Source organism: Schistocerca cancellata, chromosome 6 (genome assembly GCF_023864275.1).
Source record: "Schistocerca cancellata isolate TAMUIC-IGC-003103 chromosome 6, iqSchCanc2.1, whole genome shotgun sequence".
NCBI lineage: Eukaryota > Metazoa > Arthropoda > Insecta > Orthoptera > Acrididae > Schistocerca > Schistocerca cancellata.
This window is the reverse complement of record NC_064631.1, coordinates 549,433,851-549,453,030: the sequence shown is the minus strand read 5'-3', so window position 1 is coordinate 549,453,030 and position 19,180 is coordinate 549,433,851. Positions and strand designations below refer to the sequence as shown.

The 19,180-nt window shown below is 41.3% G+C and overlaps 1 protein-coding gene across 6 annotated transcripts in view; it reads left to right on the top strand.

Moving 5' to 3' along the window:
* LOC126190722 (probable phosphorylase b kinase regulatory subunit beta) overlaps positions 1-19,180 on the top strand; it is a 181,220-nt gene that overhangs the window by 129,016 nt on the left and 33,024 nt on the right. For all 6 annotated transcript variants that reach the window (XM_049931205.1, XM_049931203.1, XM_049931202.1 and 3 more), the window contains 2 exons: positions 7,210-7,412; positions 14,224-14,358. In XM_049931205.1, coding sequence (XP_049787162.1) covers positions 7,210-7,412; positions 14,224-14,358 — 338 coding nt within the window. The remainder of the gene's footprint in view (positions 1-7,209; positions 7,413-14,223; positions 14,359-19,180) is intronic.

The following is a 19,180-nucleotide window of genomic DNA, read 5'->3' as shown; positions in this document are numbered from 1 at the left end:
TGTGTCTGTCGACCTGCCAGCACTTTCATTTGGTAAGCCACATCGTCTTTGTTTTTAGGTATATATATATATATATATATATATATATATATATATATACCTAAAAACAAAGACGATGTGGCTTACCAAATGAAAGTGCTGGCAGGTCGACAGACACACAAACGAACACAAACATACACACAAAATTCAAGCTTTCGCAACAAACTGTTGCCTCATCAGGAAAGAGGGAAGGAGAGGGAAAGACGAAAGGATGTGGGTTTTAAGGGAGAGGGTAAGGAGTCATTCCAGTCCCGGGAGCGGAAAGACTTACCTTAGGGGGAAAAAAGGACAGGTATACACTCGCACACACACACATATCCATCCACACATATACAGACACAAGCAGACATATTTAAAGACAAAGAGTTTGGGCAGAGATGTCAGTCGAGGCAGAAGTGCAGAGGCAAAGATGTTGATGAATGACAGGTGAGGTATGAGTGGCGGAAATTTGAGATTAGCGGAGATTGAGGCCTGGTGGATAACGGGAAGAGAGGATATATTGAAGAGCAAGTTCCCATCTCCGGAGTTCGGATAGGTTGGTGTTAGTAGGAAGTATCCAGATAACCCGGACGGTGTAACACTGCGCCAAGATGTGCTGGTCGTGCACCAAGGCATGTTTAGCCACAGGGTGATCCTCATTACCAACAAACACTGTCTGCCTGTGTCCATTCATGCGAATGGACAGTTTGTTGCTGGTCATTCCCACATAGAATGCATCACAGTGTAGGCAGGTCAGTTGGTAGATCACGTGGGTGCTTTCACACGTGGCTCTGCCTTTGATTGTGTACACCTTCCGGGTTACAGGACTGGAGTAGGTGGTGGTGGGAGGGTGCATGGGACAGGTTTTACACCGGGGGCGGTTACAAGGGTAGGAGCCAGATGGTAGGGAAGGTGGTTTGGGGATTTCATAGGGATGAACTAAGAGGTTACGAAGGTTAGGTGGACAGCGGAAAGACACTCTTGGTGGAGTGGGGAGGATTTCATGAAGGATGGATCTCATTTCAGGGCAGGATTTGAGGAAGTCGTATCCCTGCTGGAGAGCCACATTCAGAATCTGATCCAGTCCCGGAAAGTATCCTGTCACAAGTGGGGCACTTTTGTGGTTCTTCTGTGAGAGGTTCTGGGTTTGAGAGGATGAGGAAGTGGCTCTGGTTATTTGCTTCTGTACCAGGTCGGGAGGGTAGTTCCGGGATGCGAAAGCTGTTGCCAGGTTGTTGGTGTAATGCTTCAGGGATTCCGGACTGGAGCAGATTCGTTTGCCACGAAGACCTAGGCTGTAGGGAAGGGACCGTTTGATGTGGAATGGGTGGCAGCTGTCATAATGGAGGTACTGTTGCTTGTTGGTGGGTTTGATGTGGACGGACGTGTGAAGCTGGCCATTGGACAGGTGAAGGTCAACATCAAGGAAAGTGGCATGGGATTTGGAGTAGGACCAGGTGAATCTGATGGAACCAAAGGAGTTGAGGTTGGAGAGGAAATTCTGGAGTTCTTCTTCACTGTGAGTCCAGATCATGAAGATGTCATCAATAAATCTGTACCAAACTTTGGGTTGGCAGGCCTGGGTAACCAAGAAGGCTTCCTCTAAGCGACCCATGAATAGGTTGGCGTACGAGGGGGCCATCCTGGTACCCATGGCTGTTCCCTTTAATTGTTGGTATGTCTGGTTTTCAAAAGTGAAGAAGTTGTGGGTCAGGATGAAGCTGGCTAAGGTAATGAGGAAAGATGTTTTAGGTAGGGTGGCAGGTGATCGGCGTGAAAGGAAGTGCTCCATCGCAGCGAGGCCCTGGACGTGCGGGATATTTGTGTATAAGGAAGTGGCATCAATGGTTACAAGGATAGTTTCTGGGGGTAACGGACTGGGTAAGGATTCCAGGCGTTCGAGAAAGTGGTTGGTGTCTTTGATGAAGGATGGGAGACTGCATGTAATGGGTTGAAGGTGTTGATCTACGTAGGCAGAGATACGTTCTGTGGGGGCTTGGTAACCAGCTACAATGGGGCGGCCGGGATGATTGGGTTTGTGAATTTTAGGAAGAAGGTAGAAGGTAGGGGTGCGGGGTGTCGGTGGGGTCAGGAGGTTGATGGAGTCAGGTGAAAGGTTTTGTAGGGGGCCTAAGGTTCTGAGGATTCCTTGAAGCTCTGCCTGGACATCAGGAATGGGATTATCTTGGCAAACTTTGTATGTGGTGTTCCCCTTTTACCGTAATCTACTATACAATTTTATCCCGCCTATATATGCTCAACAATACGTAACCCACTTCCCAACCATAACCAAAAAATATTATTTTCCGCCTTCAACACTACCGCTGCTATAAAATCCACCGTTTCTAGTTCAATAACAGCTGCTTTCACGTATTTAACAACCATTTCGGCTAGTTCTAATAACTTTAACTTTATTTCCACTTCCGTTTTTCGGACTTCACTGATCATTTTAGCCGCTCCCCACAGGTTTCAACGTCATTATTTCTACAATTGTTAGCCCCATTTTCGTAATCTTTCACCACAACACCACTCCTTTAATACATTTTTTCGAAATTTTCTCGAAATTTTCCCGAATTTCTCCGTCCTTTAACGTGATTTAGCGGCAACACAACCACCCAACCTTTTTGCACATCGCTGTCTACCAACCCAAGTTCACCACAGGATCAACTTAACCAACACTTTTTCGTCTTTTTTCATACCAGATCTCCAATTGCTTTCTAGTTCACCTTTATCTCTCCCCATATATTTCTATCTTTCTTTTTCATTTCAACCTCATGTTAAACTTTCCACCTTCTAATACCATGTCACCCTCACAACACCCCCACAATGACCCCATTAAGTTTTATTTACATTCCCTCCGCAAACATGCCTTCACCCTAGCCAGATTACGCTCACATATTTTATTTTCTCAGGCTTGTCTGAAATTTGGCATAACCCCCAAAGGCCTCACACTTAAAGTTCCCATCTCTGGCTGCAACCCTTCTTTCCATCAGTCCCTATACCAGTTCCAAACTGAACAATCCATTGCCCTCACCCACCTAATCCTTCACCTACACATCAACTCAGCCAATGAACACACCCGTCAACTCCTATCCTTAATAAAAGTCCTCAATCTTTCCTCTCCCACATCCACACCGGCTATTCAGAGCATCCTCCTACAAGCCAACCGCCAATTAGAACAGCATGCCACCCTTCACCTCAAAAAACTATCCAATCTCCTGGTTTCCCACCTCCAGAAAGGCAACTCACTCACCCTTCACAACCTTTCCAGCAAACCTCAACCACCTCTCATTGCACACAAACCCAGTCTCTCCCATCTACTCAATCTCCCACTTCCAGCTCCACTCCCTCCAAAACCTCAAAATTCTGATCAACACAATCTGGCACCACAACACCCTAATTCAGTAGTCAACCTTTCCTCCAAACCTCTCTCCCAATCCGAAACCTCTGTCCTATCCAAAGGCCTCACCTTCAGCCCCACTCCCAGATTCAACCAAACAGCCCTCGTCAAAGATTTACTGTCCTACACTCGTACTCTCTGCTGGAAGTATCACTTTGCCATGAAGAAAAATGATCCTAATCCTACCCCTAATGATCCAACTCCCCAAGACACTATCCAAATTGAACCCTGCCTGGAACAGTTCCGTCCTCCGTCACAGCGGGACGCACCTCCTCTTCCTCAAAATCACCCTCTCCAAACCTTCCAGGAATTTCTGACCTCCAGCCTTGCCTCTCAATCCTTCTTAAAAAACCTTAATCCTACTCCCAACATCACCACTGCTGAAGCCCAGGCTATTCGTGATCTGAAGGCTGACCGGTCCATCGTCATTCTTCCGGCGGACAAGGGTTCCACGACCGTGGTACTTGATCGTCGGGAGTATGTGGCTGAGGGACTGCATCAGCTTTCAGTCAACACCACATACAAAGTTTGCCAAGATAATCCCATTCCTGATGTCCAAGCAGAGCTTCAAGGAATCCTCAGAACCTTAGGCCCCCTACAAAACCTTTCACCTGACTCCATCAACCTCCTGACCCCACCGACACCCCGCACCCCTACCTTCTACCTTCTTCCTAAAATTCACAAACCCAATCATCCCGGCCGCCCCATTGTAGCTGGTTACCAAGCCCCCACAGAACGTATCTCTGCCTACGTAGATCAACACCTTCAACCCATCACATGCAGTCTCCCATCCTTCATCAAAGACACCAACCACTTTCTCGAACGCCTGGAATCCTTACCCAGTCCGTTACCCCCAGAAACTATCCTTGTAACCATTGATGCCACTTCCTTATACACAAATATCCCGCACGTCCAGGGCCTCGCTGCGATGGAGCACTTCCTTTCACGCCGATCACCTGCCACCCTACCTAAAACATCTTTCCTCATTACCTTAGCCAGCTTCATCCTGACCCACAACTTCTTCACTTTTGAAAACCAGACATACCAACAATTAAAGGGAACAGCCATGGGTACCATGATGGCCCCCTCGTACGCCAACCTATTCATGGGTCGCTTAGAGGAAGCCTTCTTGGTTACCCAGGCCTGCCAACCCAAAGTTTGGTACAGATTTATTGATGACATCTTCATGATCTGGACTCACAGTGAAGAAGAACTCCAGAATTTCCTCTCCAACCTCAACTCCTTTGGTTCCATCAGATACACCTGGTCCTACTCCAAATCCCATGCCACTTTCCTTGATGTTGACCTTCACCTGTCCAATGGCCAGCTTCACACGTCCGTCCACATCAAACCCACCAACAAGCAACAGTACCTCCATTACGACAGCTGCCACCCATTCCACATCAAACGGTCCCTTCCCTACAGCCTAGGTCTTCGTGGCAAACGAATCTGCTCCAGTCCGGAATCCCTGAAGCATTACACCAACAACCTGACAACAGCTTTCGCATCCCGCAACTATCCTCCCGACCTGGTACAGAAGCAAATAACCAGAGCCACTTCCTCATCCTCTCAAACCCAGAACCTCTCACAGAAGAACCACAAAAGTGCCCCACTTGTGACAGGATACTTTCCGGGACTGGATCAGATTCTGAATGTGGCTCTCCAGCAGGGATACGACTTCCTCAAATCCTGCCCTGAAATGAGATCCATCCTTCATGAAATCCTCCCCACTCCACCAAGAGTGTCTTTCCGCCGTCCACCTAACCTTCGTAACCTCTTAGTTCATCCCTATGAAATCCCCAAACCACCTTCCCTACCCTCTGGCTCCTACCCTTGTAACCGCCCCCGGTGTAAAACCTGTCCCATGCACCCTCCCACCACCACCTACTCCAGTCCTGTAACCCGGAAGGTGTACACAATCAAAGGCAGAGCCACGTGTGAAAGCACCCACGTGATCTACCAACTGACCTGCCTACACTGTGATGCATTCTATGTGGGAATGACCAGCAACAAACTGTCCATTCGCATGAATGGACACAGGCAGACAGTGTTTGTTGGTAATGAGGATCACCCTGTGGCTAAACATGTCTTGGTGCACGACCAGCACATCTTGGCGCAGTGTTACACCGTCCGGGTTATCTGGATACTTCCTACTAACACCAACCTATCCGAACTCCGGAGATGGGAACTTGCTCTTCAATATATCCTCTCTTCCCGTTATCCACCAGGCCTCAATCTCCGCTAATCTCAAATTTCCGCCACTCATACCTCACCTGTCATTCATCAACATCTTTGCCTCTGCACTTCTGCCTCGACTGACATCTCTGCCCAAACTCTTTGTCTTTAAATATGTCTGCTTGTGTCTGTATATGTGTGGATGGATATGTGTGTGTGTGTGTGCGAGTGTATACCCGTCCTTTTTTCCCCCTAAGGTAAGTCTTTCCGCTCCCGGGACTGGAATGACTCCTTACCCTCTCCCTTAAAACCCACATCCTTTCGTCTTTCCCTCTCCTTCCCTCTTTCCTGATGAGGCAACAGTTTGTTGCGAAAGCTTGAATTTTGTGTGTATGTTTGTGTTCGTTTGTGTGTCTGTCGACCTGCCAGCACTTTCATTTGGTAAGTCACATCATCTTTGTTTTTAGGTATATTTTTCCTTCGTGGAATGTTTCCTTCTATTATAACTATATATATATATTTTTAACAACTTCCTTGCCTCCAGAATTTTTCCTCATCACTAAATGTCATCCAGAAACAGCACAAATAACTTTTTCCATTTAATACTAGCATATATTAATAAGTTCCAGTTTTATTCCATCTGCACCTTTAGCCTTTCTTTTTCTAGCCTCCTTTAAACTACTTTCTAAGGCTGTCATTGTGATTTAATTACATTGTCTAACACTCACAGTATTGATGTAGAAAGGCTTATCTTCCTTGGATAATAGCTGCTTGTAATACTGCAACCATTCCTTTCCTGATATTCTATCTGTCTTTGCAATGTCATTGATTTCACTGTGAAATTTTTTGTATATTTTGAGTCCAAACTTTGTAGCTCCAGTCAAATCATGTTCTAATCTGTTAACAGTTCTTTCACAGCTACCTCTGTTGACTTGTCTAGCAAGTTTGTGAACTACCACTCTTTGTTTTGCTGACTGGGTTGCTATTTTCCTGACTTTTTTGTCGTTTCCTCAGAAACCTGACAAGCGAAATCTTGGACCGCCAATAAAAATGATTAGTATCAGTTTCAGCTCCTCTAAACACACTTATGTCCTGGAAATGATCAAATTTTCTCATTTGTTACTGTGTAGCCTATAATAGATCTGTTTCCCCCAACTGACAAAGTGTACTTGTGAATATTTTTATTTGGATAATAAGGTATTAATAATTAAAATTATTGCGCAGAAATCAATAAGCTGCTCTCCATGTTGTCCAGTGGTAGAAGGTACAATTCTGGTACCAATTTTTGTCTTTAAATTACCGGATATTATCAGATAGTTATTTTTTTCCTCGTGTCCTTCAGTGTTCTCTGTGGCTGGTTAGAAAACACCTCTGTTTCTTAATTTTGTCCCTTTGTTGGTGCATATACTCCAATTATGTTGGAATGCAGTTTTCCAGTTTTGAAAATAAAATTATGTCATAATTTGTATGATATGAGAATGAATTAAAACCGTATATTTACAGTATGTGTGATATTTTGTTTTATCCTGGAATTTGTGGATAGAAATCAACTAGACGTCATAGTTTCTAGTATTATGCAGCCTAAACATGAACAATTTGTTTTGTCTGTTTTTCAGTTAACAGTTGGTGTCATTGGGCAGCAGGAAACAGTGTTTGACAAACCAATGACTCCAGCTGAGATACGACAAGTAATATACTCCACAATACAGCCATATGATGTTATTCAAGCAGTTCTTCAGCAAGAGGTAGTTTTGTACTGTGGACGTCTGATTGCCACCAATCCGGAAATGTTCAAGGGTATATTAAAAATTAGAGTTGGGTAAGTTTCACTTCTGTCATCAAAACACAAATATAATCATTGATTTACTAATTATTAGTGAATTTTGAATTACTTCAGTATAACATTTGAATGGATGTTTATTCAGCTCAAAACAAATGATGGAATCTGTTTGTAGCTTTTCATTACTGTGTTTTAGTGAACATTATCTTGGTCTTTGGATTATAAACAGTATCTCTTTTCGACATTAGTGTAGGTGCTGTGAATAAAGCTCAGATGTCGTGATGATTGACATCTTTGCACTGTAAATGGAAAAAACTGTTATTTCTATAAACAAGCCTATTATTTTGTTTAGTATCAGCAGAGCAACATAAAGTGCAGACAACACACAAATTAATATCATTGTAGAGTACACTACTTGACCTAACATTCACATGTTTTAACATTACAAACGCTGGATATGATAGTAAGGCATCTGAATCTCCACTTGGAGGAAGTGTTTTGATATTTGTTTAATTTTAAAAATAATTCAAAGATATAATGCAGCATGTTGATTTGATAAACCAGACTTTGAGCTATTAATCTTTGTTCAAGCTAGATACTGAATTTTGTGTTTGATCTTGAAAGAATGTACTGCTGCAAACACTTTGTGAGCTAATTCTATGTTTATTTATGTTGTAATAAAATCAGATTTGTCCAAAATTGTTATAAAAATATCTCTCAGAGACAGTGGGTGTCAGAGACTGCTAACACACACAAAATAGCATGTTTAAAAATTTAGTAAGCTATTTCAATCTACTCTGTACTCACTATTTAATTTTTTTTAAAAGTACTAATTATAAGTTTGTATTAGAACACTAAGTCAACAACATTACACATATTTTCAAATGCAATAGTGTTAACATTACACTTTAAGAAGTAATCTTAAATTTGAAGAATTTTGCTGTAAAAAGTACCATTGTTACTAACATATCATGTAATGGTAAAACATATTTTGACATTAAATGGTGAATGGTTGTAAATAAACAGTAATCTATAATTATTGTTCAAATAACGTGATACAGCAGCATTTTTTATCACAGGCCATAAATATGATACATATCTCATTTTTTCTTATTACTTATTCTACATGACAAAGCCATAGAATGGATATTCATGGAGTTTTTCAAAAATTTTTAACATCTCCTCTTTTATAATCATCAGTGGTTTGCCACATTTGCTGCAATGTTCTCTGTAAGCCGTAATACTTCTAGCACCAGTTTCATCTTTGTAGGAAACCATTGTGTGCATCAGATGCCTGTACAATTTAGTAAATCATATACCAAATGCTCCCACTTTAAGCTGTGTACACAAATGCAAATACTTAAAACTAAACTGGATATCATCCTGAAACCCATTCCTACAGTCCAACTAGGGTGAGGGATTGTGTCAGGTGAATTGAGTGAGAAGAACAAGAAAGAAGGAAGTGGAGGAATGAAGGGGGTGGGCTGGCCGGTGTGGCCTTGTGGTTCTAGGCGCTTCAGTCTGGAACCGTGTGACCACTACAGTCGCAGGTTCGAATCCTGCCTCGGGCATGGATGTGTGTGATGTCCTTAGGTTAGTTAGGTTTAAGTAGTTCTAAGTTCTAGGGGACTGATGACCACAGATGTTAAGTCCCATAGTGCTCAGAGCCATTTGAACCATTTTTGAAGGGGGTGGGAGGCAGCAAGAGAACAGGATAGGAATGTGGCTTGAGTTAGGTTGTCCTGGTGCAAACTGAGGAAGTTGCCCATTACACACAGAGAATTGAAAGAGTGGATAGGAAAGGAAGTAATTAGAATAGAGGGGGTAAGACAAGTGTGTAGTTAGAAGAGAGGATGAGACAGACTGCGGAGAGAACACTATGGGTGCAAATTAATTGCATGAACTGAGATGCACAGAGATGGAGGTGGAGGCAAGGGACACGGGCAAGGGGAGACTGAGGCCACACAGATTGAAGGATGAAAGGGTGTGTTGTAAGAACACCTTCTTGGCCATGGTTTGGTGGTGGCCATTCAATCAGGGGGACAATTGGTTAATGATCGTGCCCACATAAAGGCTGTACAGAAGTTACAGCAGAGCTGGTGTATGATATGACTGCTTTCACAAGTGGCCCTACCTTTGATAGGACAGGATAAGACTGTGATGAAAGTATGATACGATTTATTGTGTGAGAACATAGGACAAGAGATATGACCCTTGTGGCTATATTTTTGTAGCAGCTGTGGCATTAAGATGAACCATGGTATTTCATAATTGAATGGACAGCTGAATATTCCTTAGGGAGAGGTGCAAAAGACGTTCTTCATTTCAGAACAGAATGAAAGATATTTGAAGCTCTGTCAGAGGATGTGCTAACATTGTTTCATTCTGGGGTAGAAGAGAGTAATGGGGGGTTAAGGGGCATGTGCTCCTTACAGCATATCATTCAATACCATAATCCTCCTGCCTCTATGTCCTCTAGCCCCTCTACCATAGCCAACTCCAAACTTTCCTCATACCTCCTACTTCACTCCATTAATCTGCAGGCACATGTAAACAATAATTAGCATGTGTGAGTTTCTGCATAACAGTACATTCAACATTCTGTAACTAAATGTGTGTCGAGCATAAAATAATAGTGAAGATAAATTTTCATGTGTTTTCTTCACAGTGGAGTTTCTGTACTGTTGCAATAGTTCACTCACAGCAACCATAACATTCAAGTCATCAAATTACATTAAAAATAATAAAAAAACTCATACATTTAACAATATGACTTATTTCCTGCAATGCATTGATTGTGCACTAAATAAATTAATCACAAAAGAGATTGTGACACACAGTAGTAAATGTTCTGATGATAAAAATTAAATCATTATATTACTTTCACAGTCATTCACTACTTTTTTATATCAGTCATAATGAAACCGATGTACTAAAAGGAAATATAAAACATCTTGAAAATTTCATGAAAATATTTCTTATGACTGAGTAAAACACGTGAAGGTATTTGTAATGATTAAGCAGTTCATCATATAACTACTTTATTACAGCCATTCAAAATCTCCTAATAAGATACAGTTGTGAAACATCTGATCATCTTCTTGTAAAATATTTCTCTGTTATCCAAAACCATACAGGGTGCATTCCATAAGTAATGTGACCAAATTCATAAAAAATCATTTATTGAATATATTTTTACAAATAGCCAAAAATTTTCAAAATAGCACACTCTTGCATTGATACACTTCTGGAGGCGGTGTTTCCATGCCTGGAAGACATCCTGGAATGCCTTTTCCGGAATGTGCTTTAGAGCTGATGTAACATGCACCTGGATGCTTTCAATCGTGTCCCAATATTTTCCTTTCATGACTCCTTTTATCCGAGGAAACAAAAAAAAAAAAGGTCAGCGGGATCCAGGTCAGGACTGCAGGGAGGCTGTTAAACCAATCTGGTCTTGCTCCTGGCCAGGAAGTCATTGACAATGAAGGCGCTGTCACTCGGCGCGTTGTCGTGGTGAACTTTCCACATGTCCTGGATGTCACTTTGGCAGCACGAGACCCTCCTTTTCAGTCTTTTGAGCACTTCCAAGTAGAAAGCTGAGTTCACTGTAGTCCTGGCAGGTATGAATTTGTGGTGGACAATGCCTCTGACGTCAAAGAAGTCAATGAGCATGGTTTTGATCCTGGACATGCTCATGCATGCCTTCTTGGGACAGGGCGACGATGGGGTGTGCCACTCCGAGTCATACTCAAAAATCCATGACTCATCACCAATGATAACTGAGTTTAAAAAATGAAGATCATTTTCACACATTTCCTACATTTCTCGGCACCGAAGCACTCGCATGTGCTTGTGTTCATCGGTCAACACTTTTGGGATGAGTTTGTCACAAATCTTTCTCATGTTCAAATCTTCAGTCACAATGTGGAAAACGATTATTTTTGACATGTTTAGAGTTTGTGCTATCACTTGAAGGCTCAACCATCTGTCAGAGTTCAGACAATCGCACACACATGTCACATTTTCATTGATTCATGCGGTTGATGGCCGTCCACTGCGAGGTTCGTCAGTGATCTCCTCTTGGCCCTCCATAAATGACTTGTGCCATTGGAAAACTTATGGTTTGGACAAGCAATCAGTCCCAAAGACATGCTGAAGTAATGGAAACATTTCAATGGCGGACTTCCCAAGTTTAATGTAAAATTTGATAGCATACTGTTGCTCTGTAGAATGATCCATTGTGCCGTGTCACATAAACTCAAAATGGGGTTGACAGAAATGCACGTCCTGACTCTCCAGCAGTTCGCACCCGAATGAGACAAAGAGCATTTTGAAGCTAACATCCCCCTTCACTTAGCCCAGCCAGTTACAAGATGCTGTGGTGTACCGTTGCAATGATTGAAATATTCCAATTACTGTGTAACAGCATAACGTCCAATATCTTCAACATACATCTTGTAGAATATTCCTGATGCACTTCGTAGTAGTTTTCAGAGTTTGGACGAAGATGTGGATTCACAGATATGGAACATGTTCATAAAAATACTGCCTTTCAGTACCATAGATGTCTTTGACAGACAGAAGAAAATAAATTCTCTGACAAAGCAAAGATCACAGAGGACTCTAGCTCCTGCTAACGTAACAGGATAAGATGAGATGGAAATTACAGCAACAGATAAGAACTTAGAAGGTGCAACAAGTGCAGTTGATTTGTCAGAGACAAAGAAAGGAACACTTTTATCAAAATGTACACATGAGACAAAGATGGGCTGTAATAGGAAAAGAGGAGAGAGCAAAGGAAAGAAAAATTAGTATTATATGCAGAGTATAGAATATAGGCAGAGTGGGTGTGAGGAAGGAAAGAATGAGAAATCAGTTGTAAATATGTAGAGGAGGGACTAACAAGGAGAGCTGGTGTGAACTGAGGTTAGGTAAGCACAAGAATAAAGCATGCACTGGCTATTAAGTTCATGCCTACAATATTCTGTGATGCTAGTGCCAGAAGGAATACTAAATTTCCTGTGTGCTGCAACAGGCGATTTGATCATAACTGCCGTACAAAAAAGTGTGTTTTGTCACAGGGTTTGAGTGTTGTGTGTCTGTTCCCTGTCTGTATTCATTTAGCCCACCACAAAAATGTGAACTGAATAGTGAAACAATGGAAACTCCAGGTAGGAATATTGATAGTGTAGGAAAAGGTAGATTGCTGCTTACTGTAAAGAAGACATGTTACGCTTCAGACAGGCACAATTATTTATTTATTTATTTATTATTTGTCCCGTGGATCAAATCAGTACAATGGCTTGTACAACTGATATGGGATAAGTCAATACAAATATACAGTTTACTGGAGTCTAAGATAGTAAACAAGAATACAGAGGAAAGATTATTTTACATTACCTACAAAATTATGTTACTTAAAGTTACAGCTTTACAGAGAATTGTTACATGATGTGACAAAACTGACTTAACAACATTCAGCTTTGATACTTTATCATGCACTAAGACAATTTTGATTCCAAATATTCCTGGATGGTATAAAAGCATTCTTTTATTAAAAGAGATTTCACTGTCTGTTTGAATTTATTTATTTCTTGGATTTCTTGTATAAAAGTTGGAAGATGATGATATAATTTTATTAAAGGACACTTACATAGAGCTTTCAGCCACAGCCTCCATCAGTGAAAGAGAAACACACACCATTCATACACACAAGCAAGCACACCTCATGCACACCTGATCGCCTCCTCCAGCATCTTGGGCCGGAATGCAACAATCATGCGAGATGCAAGCAGCACTCTGGAGAGGCAGGGGAAGGGAAGGGATAGTAGCAAACGGGTGGAGAGAGAGATGAATGCTCTCTGGTGGAGTCCAAAATCAAACACGTTATGTTCAGCTGCATGTTGTGCCACAGGGTGGTCTACTTTGTTCTTAACCACAATGTGGCAGTGGACATTCACCCTGGTGAACAGCCACTGCCAAAATGTGGCCAAGAACAAGTTAGACTGTCCTGTGGCACAACATGCAGCCGAACGTAACATGCTTGATTTCAGTGGCTGCTTCACTACTCAAGCTATGTGGACCATCTCCTCAACCACCAGCTTTTCTGAACTGCACAGATGGGAGTTATCTATACAATACATTCTCTGCTTCCGTAATTATCCCAGCCTCAACCTACAGTAACAAGCCACTCCCAAAACCTTCATGTAACAGTTTCTACCCCATCCATCCTATCATCTCCTTCCCTTCCCATCTCCCACCCTCTTTGTTTGCTGCCCGCTGCCAATGCACCCATCCATCTTTCCCCACTGCTCTGCTTTTTCATTCCTTTGCCCCCCCCCCCCCCCCTGCCTGCCCCACAACCTCCAGATGCTGCACCTGTCGGCATTCTAGTTCCTACACACTCCACCAGACAGCATTCATCTCTTCCCCACTCCTACACTACTATTCCATCCACTTCCATGCCCCCTCCAGATTGCTGCTTCCATCCCACATAATAGTTGCATTCTGGTCCAATCTGCTGGAGTTGTCAGTCATGTGTACATGAGATGTGCTTGGTTGTGTGTATGAAAGGTGTGTGTTTCTTTTTTACTGATGATGCCTGTGAGTGAAAGCTCTATGTAAGTGTCTTTTAATTGTGCCTGTCTGCAGTTTAACATGTCCTCTTTACAGTAAGTAGCAATCTATCCTTTCCTACATTGGCGAACTGAATAGAGGTTGCGTATCAGCTGATGATATTTCACGGTTTGTTTCACAGGTGGGTTTCTCAGTAGGTTCTACCATCTATTTTAGAGTGTGATCTTGTGAGTTCTTGGTTCCCAAGTCATGTCTTATATTTATTAAATTTCAGGTGGGTTTTGGAGGCAATGAAACTGTACTTACAAATGAAATCAGACTCGAAGCCACTGGAACACCATAGCCCTTATGAAGTCAGAACTCTGTTACAGAAAGTCTTGACAGTGAGAGAATGGGCTGCTCAAGAAAAGTAAGTACACCAAAAATAATTTCAGTCCAGAGAGAAGTAAATTTTGTAACAATTTATCTCAGCATGTGGAACAGAAATGAACTTCATTAACACTCATACAGGAAGAGTGGTCAGGAATGTTGCTTGTAAAACTTAGAGCACTGCAATGCTTCCTGCATGATGTACAGGGTTATTACAAATGATTGAAGCGATTTCACAGCTCTACAATAACTTTACTATTTGAGATATTTTCACAATGCTTTGCACACACATACAAAAACTCAAAAAAGTTTTTTTAGGCATTCACAAATGTTCAATATATGCCCCTTTAGTGATTCGGCAGACATCAAGCCGATAATCAAGTTCCTCCCACACTCCCCATCAATGAGTTCGAAAGCATCGTTGATGCGAGCTCGCAGTTCTGGCATGTTTCTTGGTAGAGGAGGTTTAAACACTGAATCTTTCACATAACCCCACAGAAAGAAATCGCATGGGGTTAAGTCGGGAGAGCGTGGAGGCCATGACATGAATTGCTGATCATGATCTCCACCACGAGCGATCCATCGGTTTTTCACTCTCCTGTTTAAGAAATGCCAAACATCATGATGGAAGTGCGGTGGAACACCATCCTGTTGAAAGATGAAGTCGGCACTGTCGGTCTCCAGTTGTGGCATGAGCCAGTTTTCCAGCATGTCCAGATACACCCGTCCTGCAACGTTTTTTTCGCAGAAGAAAAAGGGGCCTAAACTTTAAACCGTGAGATTGCACAAAACACGTTAACTTTTGGTGAATTGTGAATTTGCTGCACGAATGCGTGAGGATTCTCTACTGCCCAGATTCGCACATTGTGTCTGTTCACTTCACCATTAAGAAAAAATGTTGCTTCATCACTGAAAACAAGTTTCGCACTGAACGCATCCTCTTCCATGAGCTATTGCAACCGCGCCAAAAATTCAAAGCATTTGACTTTGTCATCGGGTGTCAGGGCTTGTAGCAATTGTAAACGGTAAGGCTTCTGCTTTAGCCTTTTGCGTAAGATTTTCCAAACCGTCAGCTGTGGTACGTTTAGCTCCCTGCTTGCTTTATTCGTCGACTTCCGCGGGCTACGCGTGAAACTTTCCCACACGCGTTCAACCGTTTCTTCGCTCACTGCAGGCCAACCCGTTGATTTCCCCTTACAGAGGCATCCAGAAGCTTTAAACTGCGCATACCATCGCCAAATGGAGTAGCAGTTGGTGGATCTTTGTTGAACTTCGTCCTGAAGTGTCGTTGCACTGTTATGACTGACTGATGTGAGTGCATTTCAAGCACGACATACGTTTTCTCGGCTCCTGTCGCCATTTTGTCTCACTGCGCTCTCGAGTGCTCTGGCGGCAGAAACCTGAAGTGCGGCTTTAGTCAAACAAAACTTTATGAGTTTTTCTACGTATCTGTAGTGTGTCGTGACCATATGTCAATGAATGGAGCTACAGTGAATTTATGAAATCGCTTCAGTCATTTGTAATAGCCCTGTACTGAAGTTAGCTCTGAATGTCTTATTTGCTCTAATATAAATATTTCTGATTACAGTGCTGTTGTTGCCACAGGTCTTGTAATTGGTCCACATTTTACACTCTTCATCTCACATCTAAACTGTTCATAATAATGATCTGCGTTTATAATCAGTGAAAATTAGCTGCAGTCATACCTGCATATTATAAAGAGAAGTCTGTAGGATGTATACCAAAATTTAACTTTACTGTGTATTTTGATGGGCAGTGTAACAACATAAATTTCCATAATAAAAGTCTCCTCTTGTACTTAGTAAAGCCAGTGGTCATTACTTCCTGTGTTACCCTCATACATGAGTTATTACGTTTTCCAAGAGTATATTTTAGCAACGTAAAGCTAAGCATATGAAAAACCAGAGGACTACTCAGAAATTCACCCACACATTCTGACTTCATGTTATGTAGATTCCACTATAAAGAAAAGCCTCCAGGAATGTGGAGAAAGTTAAGAATACATAAGTACAGAGAAACAGCTGTGTGCTACATTAAATGCACTATCTCCAAAAGTTCACCATAATCAGTAAATGAAGGCATATTTCCTTAAAAGAATTTCGAAATGGTTATAGACCAAATTAAAGCTTAATCACAAGGTAATTTACAACAGTGGCCAAAGAATCTAATTGGAAAAGTTTTGAAACCAACGCTTCATCTTAAAGAGAAGTGACAGATGAAAATGATTGCTTCCACAACTACAGTAAATGTGGTTAACCATAGCTTCCACATGTCCTTGGCAGCAACATGGAATATTCTTTATGAATTAGTTTGAGATCTCCAGTGATAATTGACCCCATTCATGAGAAAGAGCTTGAGCATAGATCTGGTAGAATCTTTAATGTTGGTTATGAAGCTGCAAACTATCTCCACAGTGCATTGTGTACCTGCTCTATATTATTCAGATACAGAGACCTTGCTGGTAGCCCATGTGATACATACCTTTATCTGTGAGAAATTTATCCACCAGTGAAAGTGAGTGACCATTATTGCATTTGTAACTGCTGTACCTTTAAATATTAGCAATATGAAGCCACTTCAGTATCAGTGTTGAGAATGTAAATGCATTTTTTAAAATAATTATTTATTTTTCAACTTAATCACCTGTTATTGATATTCTAATAAAAAATAATAAATTTTTGACAATATATTGTAATTGGATAGATGAAAAATTTGCTCACCAAGCAGCAGCAGGAAAACAGACACATTAAAAAAGGTTTTACTCATGCAAGCTTTCAGAGTCAGTGGCTCCTTCTTCCAGCAGAAGAGTTGAAGGGGAAGGAAGAGCGCTGAAGGCACTGGAAGTGGAGAGATTTACGTAAAGGGGTAGAGTTCAGAAAAATCACCCAGAACCCCATGTCAGGGGAGACTTATTGAATAGGATGAGAATTGTTGGGGACTGCATCAGAGGAGATTTGAAAACCTGAGAGCTTGAAGATGGAAGACAGGACAATATGCAAGACAGAGTTTACTGCTAAAGCACTGTGCACAAGTTAACAAGAATGAAAAGCTAAGTGCATTATACATAACAGATGTGGGAGGGTGATGTCAAAAAATAGACAGTCAAAAAATGAAAAATGTAGAAAACTAAAAGAGAGTGAAGACAGGAGTAGTTAATTTGAAGAAATGCTGAAATGGAAGAAATTAATGTAAATTAAGGCCAGAACCAAGGACATGTTGTAGTGCTAGTTCCTACTTGCGGGGTTCTGAGAAAATGATGTCTGGGGGAAGAATTCAAATGACGCGTGTGTTGAAACAGGCACCGAGGTCATGGCTGCCTTTTTGTAAGAGCATGCTCTGCAACAGAATATTGTGCATAGGCAGAGGGTTATACTGGCACCACACAATATCCTGTTGCAGAACATGCTCTACAACATGACAGCCATGAGCTCGTTGCCATTAGTGGACACACAGTACTGTAGGTGTAGCATATAGACCAACTTCTCTGAGCCCACAGCACACAATGTGAAGGAGAAACTGGAACTCAATAGACACTATAAGCTCTGAGAGACAATTATCTACTGGGTGTCATTGGATTGTGGTCCTATTGTGGGGGTGATTTCCCTCCTTTGATCTAGCACTGACTTACAGTGGACATTTCCTGTGTGAGTCAGAACCATTACCTAAACCTTAAAATTACACTTTGTGGCTAATTCAACACATCTCAAGGGTGCAGTCTGCATTGAACTGTCTCAGGATATTCAAAGATGCTTTCACAAAGATTCTACCCTGCAAAATAGGATCCAGGTTTCATCTTTGTGATATAGAGAAGATTTTGAATATAGTGGTTATAATTTTGAGTCACAGTTGCTGTTCAAACCAGGAAGTTGCCTTCACTGTACAGTTTCTGCAGTTCAGTTTATAAAGAAACATTGGTAGCTAATTTACAGTGGTTGTTCATATTTTCTCATTCAGATTTCCTCAGTTCCTGATTGTGCTTAACTTTAGGACTCTAATAAGTTAATGATCATTGACGATTGTTGCACATGTGAAAGTAGTCAGTATCAGTTGCTTTTCTTTATTTAAGGCTGAGAACACTGCAAGAGAAAAGCTGTCCATAAACACAAGGAATTATCATTAAAAAATAAAAATTAGCTCATGTTGTTTTACTTCTACTGTTCTATAATTTTTATCTGCTACTGAAAACCTGGCAGTTCTGTAATTCAAAGGGAAATAATTACCTGTGTTGTGTAAAATTGAGGCACGTATCTTTTTGTATGTTGTTACTTATCTGAGTACTATAAAGCATTTTTTTATCAGTTAGGTGAGCATGCATCATACATACTGTGCACCAATTCTTACATGTCTTAATAGTGCTCATGTTCTGGTCATCAGTTGGAGTTTTAATGGCACTGATGTTCTGTTCATTTCCCTTCATGTGCAAGGAAGACTTGAGTCACCCAAAGTGGGACGCTGAACACTGGAAAGTGGAGAGAGACTGATATTATCCTTCATAAATATTGGACTGAGGATTTTCCAACCAGATGTATTATTGTCTATTAGCACTTTTAAGAAAGAATAAATAAACATTAGTATTTATTTTTTACTAAATTTGCTCTGAGTCTTTTGCTGTCTTCTGACTACATAGCTATTATTTACAAGGTATTCTGTTTTGTATAGCTCTTTAATCTCTTTTCTAACTTTTCACATAAAATTATTTCCTGACGGAACATGCTACTTTAAGTGTGTTATATCCTTGTTCTGTGGGTAAATTGTATCTAGTTTCTGTTTTATTGTAACAATATTGAAAAGAAAAGTTTCTACTCACCATATAGCAGAGATGCTGAGTAGCATATAGGCAC